We start from the raw sequence: 13,108 nt of genomic DNA on the forward strand, positions 1-13,108 counted from the left end.
GAGCAGTTATCAGTCATGCTGGAAGGGCATAACGAGTGGGGTCCCGCAGGGATCAGTTCTGGTCAATAATCTTCATCAATGATTTAGATAATGGCATAGAGCATACACTTATAAAGTTTGTAGACAATACCAAGATGGGAGGGGTTGCAAGTGCTTTGGAGGACAGGATTAGAATTCAAAATGATCTGGACAAACGAGCTGAAGTAAATAGGATGAAATTCAATAAGGACAAATGCAAAGTGCTCCACTTAGGGAGGAACGATCAGTTGCACACATACAAAATGGGAAATGACTGCCTGGGAAGGAGCACTGCGGAAAGGAATCTGGGGGTCACAGTGGACCACAAGCTAAATAAGAATCAGAAGAGTAACACTGTTGAAAGGAAAAAAAAGCGAACATCATTCTGGGATACATCAGCAGGAGTGTTGTAAGCAAGACACGAGAAATAATTCTTCGACTCTAATCCCCGCTCTAGGTGGAAAGACAAGCGTCACAAAAACCATCTACAGAGTGAAACATGCATGTGAATCCACTCAATTGACATGGCTCCTCATGAGTCAGACTCTATATTATTACCTTATGAAACACAGCAAGCGTGCACACCTCAAACATAAATTTCCAAAAGGGCTATTACATCATTTCCCTTTTTAAACCCAAGAGCCGCCACGGGATCCCATCTCCAGTAACAGTACACCAACTCCGCAATGCTCCCTGTCCAGCACTGAGCTACAGAATGCTCCATGTGACAATTCCACTGTCCCACCAGACACCCAGCTGAGATTAAGAATAACTATGTGGTGTGCAAGGGAGTTAAAAAAAGGAAGAGTAACTGAGCATGGAACAGAGATAGTCTCAAAAGGTCTCCAAGCCTGAGATGTGCTAATCTGAGGATCTTGAGAGCAGAAGCAAAGTTCAGCAGTGGCTCAGAGGACCATATTTTTTTATGGATACTTGACCTTCAGGATTACTCCTATGGCCCTACACATGCCACCTCAGTCCAACACCACACACATGCAAAACACACACTTGTTTGCAAACTCAGAAACGAGGGCCAACAGGATCCGGCCACAGCACAAGCTTTGACCAGTGACTCCAAGTCCAGGACAACAAATCCCACAGCAGTCTACCTTCTGGCATGTTTGATTACACAAGATAAAATACAGCAGGAGAAAGTGCGCGTGTTGAGAAATTATGTCCCTCCCCCCAAATGGCTTTAAGTCATTTAAAACCTGGCCTCTTTCCTGGCACATTTTAATCTGCAGGCTGTAGCATACACATGGCCAAAAACCTTTAGCAGTCCTGCTGCAGGCATTGCACATTAGCTGAGATTAGAATAAGGCCCACTTTGGAGAATTTACCCATAATCCTCTCCAAGGGGGACCAGAATCTTAGTGTTTTCATTTCATAGCACTTTAACAAGTAGTTCCAGAGCCCACTATGGGCCTCAGAGATCCCTGGCACAGAGCTGAAGAATCAGATCATCCTTAATATTTGAATTTTTGGCAATGTCAGTAAAAGTTGCACATAGCTGGCTTCCCTCCCCTCTGCCTGCCCTTCATCCAACACCCCCCATAAATGTTAATGCATTAAAAAAACAGAAGGAACCCACCAGCTGCACACATCACCACAATCAGTCCTTGCTGGAAGCCTTAAGCTCCCATATTCCCTTCTCATTTCTCAGCCCGTTTGGGTCATGTCTCAGTTATAATCTCAGGGCAGGGACTGATGTTATTGGTTGCAAAAGCATCACGTGAGCATGGTGCCTTTAAATAGCAATTACTAGGACTCACTAATTGTTTATGAGACTAACAGCACATGTGCATTTAAAGGCTCCTGGATTGCCAAGCCTCACCTGTCCTCCACTCTAGTGGTTGGTGCGAACACAATGTTTATAAGTCACTAGCCAAGCCTTCTTGTGTGTGTGGTGAATTCTATTTTGCTTAGTTTCCCCACAGTCACTGCCTCGAAGTCACATAAAAGCAAGTCTGCAGGGTTGACAATACCCAAACTGGAGTTTACGGTTCTCCATTGCTGAGGGGCTTATTATCACAGTGAATTTGGAAGCTTCTATAAGTCTCTGTACTGGTCAGATCTCAAACCCCACTGACTGCATGAACAAAATGGACAGACACTCATGCCTTCCTTCTGTCACTCACTGAGGAAAAGCCTTGTCAGCCAGGATCTGAAGGTAGTAGTTGCTTAAAAGCCCCAGGATGCTGATGCAGAAGCCATCAAGAACATGCTTACAAATCCTGGCTGTTTGTGCTTGGCTAGGTGTTGTACACTCGAGAGCCAGTGTCAGACTCAGAAGTTACAAGGCTACTTCTCAGGATTAGGAGGACACTGAGGCTGAGAGACTCACCAGTAGGTGTTCCTCCCCAGCATACTTATTTCAGGTACACAAAATGTTTAGCTATGGATCAATTAGTACCTGGCAAGGTCTGAAAACATTACTGCTGTAACATGCAAGCTGCCTGGCTTAGATGGTTTATACAACTGCCACCAGAGTAAGGCAGCTCCAGGATATCCTGGTTCTAGCTAAAGCAGAGTCATGAGGTTCCTTCCACAATCCTCCACTTGTTCTGATTCCCTGTACAAACACAATAAACCTTGTTGAGCCAGGCAACCTACAGCCTGCCCCACTTAGGTGTGCTCAACGGGCGGGAGTAGGAAGCAGCTATGAATATTATTTGGACAGTGAAATCCCCAGCAATGAATCAGCTATGATGGGAAACCAGATCTAGACCTTTCTCTTCTACAAGCATATGGTGTGTTACAGACTAGGATTTGAATTCCATCCCAAGAAGTGTCAACTTGAGGTTTACACACGAGTCATTCAGCTCCTAAACCCAGACTTCAGATCATCATCTTTTAGGAATTACTGCTCAGTAAAATTTCAAGCCTTCACTAGGGCTTTCTAATTCTGCAGCTTACGTACAGCTCACCCCATAGCCCCCTCAGCATCAGAGTGGGCAAAGACTGGAGCATAGTTGGTTACCGAACTGTGCTACACTAGCTCTACATTTCTAGTTTGTCCTCCAGGATAAGAAACCCCACCCTACCTGGCAAGTCTATGTTTGCGTAACAGCCTCCGCTGGGAGCTAGGACGAGAGCAAACTCAGGATGTCGCAATTATCAATATTTCTGCTGGCCCCTGGGACTTTTCGGGACTAGCATGCCCTCACATGCCGACAGGACTGGTATGATCATTTGTGGGAGACAAATGACAGAGCAGTTACTCTTCAATATGGCTGAGGCGTCCCATTTCCCCTCCAAAGAACAGGGCACAGGGAAGATAAGCTAATCTGAGGTTAAGAGAGCGGCTGTTTAAAACATCAGAACCAAAGTGTCTCTAAGTTACCAGTGCAGGAGACCACCCGTTATCAGACACTCCAGACTTCCCTGAAGAGAACGTTCAATGGAACGTAAGAGACTACAGAGACTCAGACCGTGAATTGCACCAACCATACAAATAACTTTGTTCAGAGCAATGGTTTCCACCCCCTAGGCTAGACAGTTTTGGTGGGGATTTCCAAATATACCCAAGGAGTTTGTATGCCCAGTTCCCCATTGTAATTATGGGAGCTGGCTGTACAGTTACTCTAAGCATATTTGAACACACACAATAGACTTTAACCCCCTACACCAGGTTCCCAAATTGTGATCCACCGAGCACTTGCGGGTGGCCCATGGCAACATTTTGCTTCGTTTACAGCTGCATTAAAAGCTAAAAATATCTTCCTCTCTTACCATTACTTTTCAACTGCAGCAATTGCTACAAAGATGTTTGACAGCTAATGGGAGTGAAGATGGCCCATGAAAATATAAGGAGAGGGGAGGGCTCTATGACAATGCCATTAAGGTGGGATCCAGACCAAGAGTTGTAGAACCCTGCTAAGCAATAGACAGAAATAACTTACCTTCTACATCATACCAATAAGCTCCATTAGTGATGCCATCCTTGAATGTCTCAAACTGCTCCCCTGGGCAGTTTGGGGTGCCAGTTTTCATTATCGGGTGGTTCGAAGCGTAGGCTTTTGCCAGGTATTTAAACACTTCATCATCTGCTGATTTGCTATAGATTCCATTGGGCTTGTGCATGGGGGAGTCATCATAGGGATAGCTCGCAACCACAGAGCCCCCATGCAGGTTCCCAGAGAGCACAAACCTGGTTTAAAACAAAAAATGCTTATTAGAATCAGACAGAGCACACTAGGGCAGAGGTAACTGCCAGCACCCGTCATCCTGATTAATAAAAGTACTTCAATGACGACATTGTGAAATCCACACTTCTGGGAAGGAAAGTGGCAGCTCTTTCGAAACTGCATGGCTTTTTGGGACAGTAAGTGAACAGCCCTGTATCCATTTAACGCTGCATGATGAGAAGACTTATTAGAGCTTTGCTAATTGTATCAAGGCTATGCTATATCTGAGACGCATGCTCAGCCTATACTAGACAGGCTCCCACAGTATCTGGTGCTGGCCATGGTCAGAGACAGGATAGGAAACTAAACGGATCTCAGGTCCAGTCTAGCTTGGCAATTCCCATGTTTTTAAGGCTTTGGTTAGCAAGTGCTCTTGCTGGGCTAAGGTGTCCCAGAGTCTGTAAATCATGTTCACACAGGCCCACTTTGCTTTGAAATATTCTGTTTTACAGCCACAACCGGGGAGCGGAGAGAGAAAATGTTAATCTGAAAAGGAGTTTATTTACTCCTAGCTTGTGGTTTGTCATACAAACTGCTTCCTTTGAGGTTCAGCACAGGGTCACAGGACTGCAGTCTGCTGCTAGAATGGCAAATGAGGCAACATTCAAAGCAGGTTTACTTCAAAGCAACATACACATTGATATGCTCAAGATGTTCAAAGAAAAGGCTTCCTTCTCCTCAGCTGCCTAGGCACTGATGCATCACCATGGCAGCTACTGTCTTTACAACTTACAAAAGCAGCCATTAGACCATTGTACATCTTGCTCTGATAGGAACTTTGAGCACATCCACTTATACAGAAAAAAATCCGGCTCCTTATGCAAAGTTCAGCAGCAGGCAGCCCTGTAAAAAGGTTCTGAACAGAACCTAATGGGATGGCATCCGAGAAGCCAAAAGAATTTTGCAATAACTAACCTCAGGGCTCCATTCACTTTAATCTGAGACATTCAATTGAGTGTAACACCTAGTGTTATAGGAGATGCAACAAATTTCTTGTTTCCCCTCTAAGACGCAAAAATGCAGAGTCAAGCAAATCATCACAGGCACCTGCTATTTAGTCGTCCACACGGACAGCAGATGACAGGCAGCTTTGAAGAAGGTTTGAGTTGAGATGTATTGCAGGGTTTACTTGCAAGATTAAGAGGCTTGTGTTGCAGTAAGGAATGGTCAGGTAAATACCAGTGTCAAATTCTAAGGCAAGTCAGAAAACTTCAGAGCACAGCAGGCCCCATGTCTCATTGTTCCTTAGCTTAGTCACAAGCAGCTGTAAAGGGCTCCATACATCTGATAGTCTAAGTGCCCTGCATTTTTAAGAAGCTTTTTGTTCTCATTTGCTATAATATTGTAGAAAATTTCCAGTTTGTTCCCTTGCCATTTGCCTATGTGTATTTGGCTTATTAAACAGAGTTGACATGACCAAAGCCTTGGCTTTTTGTAAAACAAGCTATAGGATGTGACTCAGATCATGAGAATGTCATCTAATAAGACAGCAAACATTACATCCATTAGGGATTTTTAAACAAATGGCTCTATTTACTCACTCACTTTAGTATGAGTGATGAAGTTAGCACAGCATTATTACTGCTGTCAGCCAGGGGAGAGCTTCATGTGTTGTATTATTCCTGCACAGATCTGACAAAGTAGCTTTTTTTGTCAGCAGTGGTTTGCCAAAATACTTTTTTTTTTATTTATTTTGAAACTAATAATGTTTGGAACCCAGAGGATTTTCCCCACTAGATAATTTTCAGCAAGAGCAAATTTGGGGCTGAGATTCATTTTGTGCTGCAGCATATTAATACACCAAAGCTGACAGTGAAGCTCAGCAAGCAAGCATGGACAAGCATGGCCCACAAACACTCAACAGAACTACTGACATGCATAAATATTTGCAGGATCAAGACCTACGCCTAGAAACATTTAGCAATAATTCTCTATGCAACAACAACAAGAAGCAATGTGGGGAAATTTTATTATGATGGAGGAAAGGTGGATGCTCTCCCTGCCACAGTTCATGCCAGACCTCAATATTTGAGCACAAGTAGTTATTAAGCCACACATTTGGTTCATATTACTAAAGATCAGACCGCTAATCACAAGGAGAGTTAATACAGGGCCAAAAACGAAGGTCACCAATGGTCTTAAGGTGAAGTATATCCAGAAAATAAGTTTATCCATTACTGGGAGCTCATTTAGCTTGCTGTGAAGGAGTCAACAAGACTAAAAGAACGAGGAGTATTTGTGACACCTTAGAGACTAACAAATGTATTTGGGCATAAGCTTTCGTGGGCAAAACCCACTTTATTGGATGAGTACAAGTGGGTTTTAGCCCACGAAAGCTTATGCCCAAATACATTTGTTAGTCTCTAAGGTACCACAAGTACTCCTGTTCTCTTTGCTGATACAGACTAACACGGCTGCTACTCTGAAACCTGTCAGCTTGAAAAGTTACTACTGCCCTGTTTTGATTAGCCAGGAAAACAACATTGCCAGTGGTCCTTTAAGTGCAGTTGTCTATAAAGAAACCAACATGGTTTCTCTGCCAGGTGCACGTGGGCCTTTGTGTATTTAAACAATAAACGGTACCGCTGTTCCATTCATAAGAGGTCTGCTAAACAAGCCAGCGCACAAGTTAGAGCCAAGTAGCTAGATGTGCCAGCAGCCTCCGGGCACAGCCCAAAGGGAGCTCGCGGGGACTGGCACGATGCAGACAGAACCACAGGAGACTTCAGGCTAAGGAAAATGTAGGACAATGGCTTGACCATTAGTTCCGCTACCTACCTCCAGCCCTCCCCCGAGTATCAACCTCCCTCCCCCGCAGCCATCCCCATCGCCCAAAGCCCAGACCGGATCGACCGGCTCTGAGCCGGACCCCTCCTGGACCACACCAACATTGCACAGGCGGACAAAGCACCTTCAGCCCCCCGCCGCCGCCGAGGGGCTCCCCCGGCTCCCCCGAAGGGCTCCCCCCACTCACTTGTTGCGCTGCATCCAGGCGATCAGGGCCCGCACCTCGGGCACGGGCTCCAGGTCGGGCTGGGCCGCCCCGAACTGGTCGGGGAAGCTGCGGTTCAGGTCCTTCCCGCGGCTGTTCTCGCGGCCGCCCGGCGCCGCCCCGCCGCAGTCGCCCTCGCGGGCCCGCTCGAAGCCGTCGGGGTTGAGGCTGGGCAGCAGGTAGAGGTCGGTGGCGTTGAGCAGGCGGCCGGCGCGGGCGTCCCCGCGGGCCCAGCCGGACACCAGCTCCCGGGCCAGGCGCAGCAGCAGCGGCCGCCCCAGCGGCTCGTCGCCGTGCATGTTCCCCACCAGCTTGACCTGCGGGCGGCCGGGGATCGGGGCCCCGCCCGGGTCCGCCTCGGGGCCCGATCCCGGCCCCGGCCCCAGCCCCGCCGTCAGGCGCAGCACCCACAGCGGCCGCCCCTCCACCGACTGCCCGATGCTGAAGAGCCGGGCCAGGCCCGGCGGGGCCGCCTCGGCCAGCGCCCGCAGCGCCGCGCCCAGCTCGGCCGCGTGCAGGTAGCGCGGGGCCTCCCCGTCCGCCTCCGCCTTCTTGATGTGGGCGCCGCCCGCCGGGCCCAGCCCGAGCAGCAGCCACAGCACGAGCCGCCCGGCCATGGGGAGAGACGCGGGGCCCAGCGGCCGCACCGGAGACCGGAGACCTGCGCGCGGGGAGGGAAGGGCGGGCAGCGGGGCAGGCGGCCAATAGGAGGGCAGGGGCGGGCACAGCTGAGGAGGTGACCAATAGAGGGGCAGGAACGTCTGAGGAGCTGCCCAATGGAAGGCAGGAACGGGCACAACTGAAGAGGTGACGAATAGGAGGGCAGGGACTGCCGAGGAACACCAATGGGAAGGCAGAGGCCGGCACGAAGCGGATGGGGGCCAATGAGGGAGGAGAGAGTGAGAGAAAGAGGAAAAGAACCAATGAGAGAGGAGGAGACTGGGAAGGGCGGAGCGAACGGAGAGGTAACATGCCAATGGGGGAGGAGAGGACCAGGATGGGCGGGGCGAGAGATGGACCAATGAGGCAGCCGGGGGAGGGGGTAAGGCTCCATGCAAGACCCAGTGTATTAAAAAAAACCCGGAGTTGGTGACGTCACCAAGAGGGCGTGGCCAACCTTAAAGGGGCAGTGCTCCGCGCAGCGGGGCGGGCGGGCGCCCTCTGTCAGGGCTGGCCCCAGGGGGCGCTGGGGAGCGGGTCTGGGCCGGGCCGGAGCCAGCGCTGGGGTGGCTCGGGGCGCGTTCCCGGCTGCTGGCACAGCACGTGGGTGGCCCCCAGCTGGAGGCTGGTCGTAGGGACCCCCCCGCGCGGGGGCGCTCAGCTTGTTCCCCGCTCCTCCCCCTCCCCCTCCCCCGCAGGGCTCTGCGCCTGTCTCCGAAACGCCCTGTTCGCCCTGGGACAGGGGCAGACGAGAGAGGGGAGACCCGAGCGATGCGGGATCTCGAACTGCTTCCAAACAGGGGAGATTAAAGAGACTGGGACGTGGGAAAGAGAGGACTAAGGGGGGCTATGATGGAGGTCTATGAAATCACAAATGCCCTGGTACAAGGGAACCGGGAAGTGTTATTTCCTCCTTCACATAAGACAAGAAGCAGGGGTCACCCAATTCAATTAACAGGCAGCAGGTTTAAACCACTCTTGTCCACCAACCCCTAGAGGGGCTCCCTGTAGCCAGACAGAGAGAAAGGAAATTCTATCCATATATTAAGCTGTGTGGTTAACAATAGCTTGAGGGCTTTGTTTAAACTTCTCCCTTCCAATTCCTGGGGGAATGGAGCTTCCAACTTCACCTAGGTGGTATTCCCCAGACATTGTGTCTCATGGTTCAATATGTGGGTTGCTGGTGTTCTATTCTGAGCAAACAGAGGTACAATCTGTAATCTTGTTTTGTATCCTTGATAGGAATAGAGCAACAGCTTTCCTGCTTTACAGGCCAACAGCAACTATAATTATTAACAATATATTCAAGACATATTGGCTATCTATACATCTCACAGTGGAAACCAGGCTGCATGAGTTCTGAATCTTCCTGGGGCAACAATGACCCACTGTAATGGTTTAACAAATATGGGGGGGTGGAAATAAGAGAAGGTTTGGTGAAGGGGGATGTTGTGCTAAATATATTCGTGGCATTACTCAGGTGCTTTACTTCTCAACACTGACATTCAGCAAATGGAGAGAACAGAGTTGGTTGCACTCATGATGTAAGTGGTGTTGCAAATTACACTGCACCATGTATTAAAATAGGATTACAACCAGGGAACTATAATGATTGGGAAGATGCCAATGACCTCTGAGCAACACCTGAGGCACTGTTGTGAGAACACTTTCCTGGGAATAAGATTAATGCTATGCTTGGTTGATTCTTTGCGTGACAAATTAACCAATATCTCAACCCTAGATTATGCATGTTTTTGCATATCCCATTACACATCTAACTCCAGGGGCAGGTTTCAGTTTGCAAACCATTTATCAAGAAGAGCTTGAATGTTTTTTATCTATAAACGTCAGAAAGGTGATATGGTTCATTATTCAACTATGGATGTTCTGAATGATCAAATCCGGCCTAAATGAGGTCTAATGTTTGAAGTCAGAGTCTAGAACATCAAACAGAAAATAAACTTTGCCCCATTCCCTGCCAAGTCCTAAATCTCTTCTTCGCAGGTTTGCCAGACTTGGATTAGACTCAGGAATTGATTGGCGATGATTAATTTAGTCCTTCTGGGCATGTTCAGAGTCATATCTAAGGAAAGATCTCAGCTTGTAAAATGCACTACTCTTATCATTAACAGGACAGGTGGTGTCTTATAAGCACAGGGATCATCATAGATAGGAACATTGGACTAACCATACTGGATCAAAGCATAATACCAGATGTTTTAAATGAAAGTGCAAAAATCTCCACAATAGAGTTATGAAATAATCTCTCCATCAGAGAAGTTTCTTTCTAATGTGACACAGTTAGTGGCTGATTTATCCTCTGGAGCATGAGGATTTATACCCCTTATAAATCTTTATTCTGATCACCATCAGCATGGACAGTGTCATAAAATATAATATAAATATCTATAAATGTGTCCTTTTGTCTGAGTCTCACTAAGCTCTAGATCTTCATGGTATCCTGTGGCAACATGTTTGACAGGCTAACTGTGCACACATATATGAAAAAGTATTGCCTATTGCCTCTTGCCAGTTTGAAATGTTCTGCCTTTCAATTGTAGGTGCTTGTTTGACAATGTAACAAGTGGGTGAAGGAGGCTGGCATCAAGGACCGATCGGAGGTGGGAGTCAACTTCCTGCCAGTGAATGAGAGCTGACAGGTAGGGTGGGGATAGGCCGGGAAGGGCCCTGAAAGTGAAGACAAGTAGCGTATCTTTGATGCTGTAGGACAGGCAGAACCAGTAGAGGGATGCAAAGAGAGGAGTCACATGGTCAAAGCAATGCTCTCTGCAGCAGCATTTTAAATGGATATGAGTGGGAACAAGGTTTAATTTGTCAAGGCCAGATAAAAGGATGTTGCAATAATCGAGACATGAGCTGATGAGAGCCTGGACAAGAGTTTTAGCTGTGTGGGTGAACAGGAAAGGCCATATCGTAGAGATATTATCTAGAAAGACTCTGAGAGTCTGGGTGTGAGGGCCAAGAGAGAGGGCCAAGTGAAAGATGACACCCAGATTACAGGCCTGAGTGACTGAGAGGATGGTGGTATTGTCCACAGTGATCAAGAAGAGAGGGCTTGGGGGAAAGTTTAAGGGCTCTGTTTCAGAGGCACCATTTCAGACTTTGGTAGCGGGAGGCAACTTTAACCGTGATTCCCGGGGCTATTTTCTACTGCATCAATAGTCCACAGTCACTCAAAAACTAGCCCCAAAATAGCCCAATCTATTTATTTAAACATTTTTTTTATTAACACTGGGGTCTATACCTTTAAAAAGAATCACAATCTAGAGTTTAATTAAATGATGGCTGTTAGCAGCATAGATCTGTAACAAATAAATGTTGGCAGCCAAATCTTACAACTTGTTCAGATTGGCTTAGGTTTATGTTCGCTGAAGAGTTTGTACAAATAGTTATGATAAATACAAAGGATTAAGTTGGAAGGAGGTTTCTGGTGTGTTGCTATAAGGATTTGATAGAGTAAACATAGTCTCCATGAAACTCACTGATCCGTGAGACTCTGCCACCCTCAGAAATGTTTCAGAGTAGGTACAACAGGGGATAAGAATATTTACCAGCTGGAGGAGGAGATACAGCAGAAAGCTGCAAAATGGCTGCTTGAGGGGAGCAGTCCAGGGGCAGCAGCTCCTCAAAAGGAGTCTGGGGAAAAGGTCCCAGAAAAGTGCATCCCAGCTCTGGGGCGATTTGGTGAGATCCCGGCATTCACAGAGGGATCGATGTTGCTGTGTCACAGCCTAAGGACCTGCCCCAAAACCCAGTGTAGGCAAAGGAAAGACTCTCGCAGACACGTAGGACTCAAGGGCAGAATAAATGGCCACATTGGGGCACTGCCATTCATTGCAAAATTAAAGAGTTGGGGAAAAATAGGAAGTTTTAAGTGTAATTTAAACAATATTTGTGGTGTGACAGCACGTTTGTTTCTTGACAGCAGGGAAAGATCCCAGGTGGTCATTCTTCAGCAGGGCTCTTGCTGTCTGTGGGGATAATTATCCCCTGAATGTGCCTGGGGGAGCAGCCTCTGCCCCCCTCCCGCGCCTGAGCATCTGTGTGTCTACTGGTGTCACAAGGGGCTGGCTCCTGCCTTTGTAACATACATGTCACCATGGGAAGGTGAGGGGCAGATCATGATGAAATCTGCAGCAAGCATCTTCTGACCTAAGCCCAGAGCTTCTTTCCCCTGAGCTTGTTTGTTTCAGGAAAATGAATTTGAAAAAAGTGCTGCAGAAGCTCCCAGCCCTGCTATTGGCTCTGCCAGATACACCTCTGCATTCCTATTGGCTGAGCAAAGAATAGCCAGCGGGGGGGAGTAAGCAGGCTGGGGGCACAAAACTCAGGGGGGCTGCAGCCCCCCTCTGCCCTACCTAAATGGCACCCGCGCTCTGTTTTAGCCATGCTGAGATAGGGATGACAGCTAGACATCCAGGAGGAGATGTCAGAGACAGGCCCCGCTTGGATTCCTCTCTCCAAAGCACCTTTGGTAGGTATCAAATACATTTTTTCCCCTGAAAATGGCTTCTTGTGTGTGGATTTTTTCAACAGAGGAACAAATGTACAGAGCTACTAATACATAGTATTTTGTGCACTGGCACCCTCTAGTGTCCTGTTAGCAGCAAAACCATACAGCAGCTCGCCAAACCCACTGGCGCTCTCTGCTGAGTGGGTCGAACATAGTCCACTTTGTCCAGGGTCCCATTCCTGACTATGAAATGCATTTTATGGCCCACTGTAGCCAGTTTCTGATCCCAGGTTTATGATGAGCCTGATCCAGAGAGGTGCTGAGTGCCCACAGGCCCATCAACGTCCGTGGGACATTCCTTTCGGGGACAGGATTGGTAAGGACCTTGTGGTTTATAGTTATCACCTTTGTCCTTCTAAGGTGTGCTGAGACTATTAAAAACCCCATCTTCCCTTAGCACCACGGGTTTCAGCTGTGACCCCAAAGTGACGCTTTGAAACCCATGGAGACAAATCCAGCCTTGTCAGCAGCCGGAACTCCAGGGAATTCAGTGCAGTTGTATCCACTGTAACATCAGGGCTGGCCCCAGTGGCTGAGCTAACTGGAAAATAGGTATTTCCAGCTTAGAGGAGTCTGGAATAGCAGGGGTGCCACAACTCAGCACTGAGGTTCACCAAGAGTGGGGGAACTGGGCACAGCACTGGGAGAGCAGAAATAAGACAGGGCACTGTGGGTCAGCAGTGATGTGCCCCTGCAGAGGGCTGGGGTGGGGTCAGT

At 48.1% G+C, this 13,108-nt stretch overlaps 1 protein-coding gene across 1 annotated transcript in view; it reads right to left on the minus strand.

Annotated features, from left to right (window-relative positions):
• CPD (carboxypeptidase D) overlaps window positions 1–7,848 on the minus strand; it is a 31,326-nt gene extending 23,478 nt beyond the window's left edge. The window contains exons 1-2 of the mRNA XM_039507601.1: window positions 7,180–7,848; window positions 3,921–4,168 (exon numbers count right to left, since the gene is read on the minus strand). Coding sequence (XP_039363535.1) covers window positions 3,921–4,168; window positions 7,180–7,814 — 883 coding nt within the window. The 5' untranslated portion in view covers window positions 7,815–7,848. The remainder of the gene's footprint in view (window positions 1–3,920; window positions 4,169–7,179) is intronic.
• Between the last annotated feature and the right edge of the window lie 5,260 nt (window positions 7,849–13,108).

Source organism: Mauremys reevesii, linkage group 20 (assembly GCF_016161935.1).
Source record: "Mauremys reevesii isolate NIE-2019 linkage group 20, ASM1616193v1, whole genome shotgun sequence".
NCBI lineage: Eukaryota > Metazoa > Chordata > Testudines > Geoemydidae > Mauremys > Mauremys reevesii.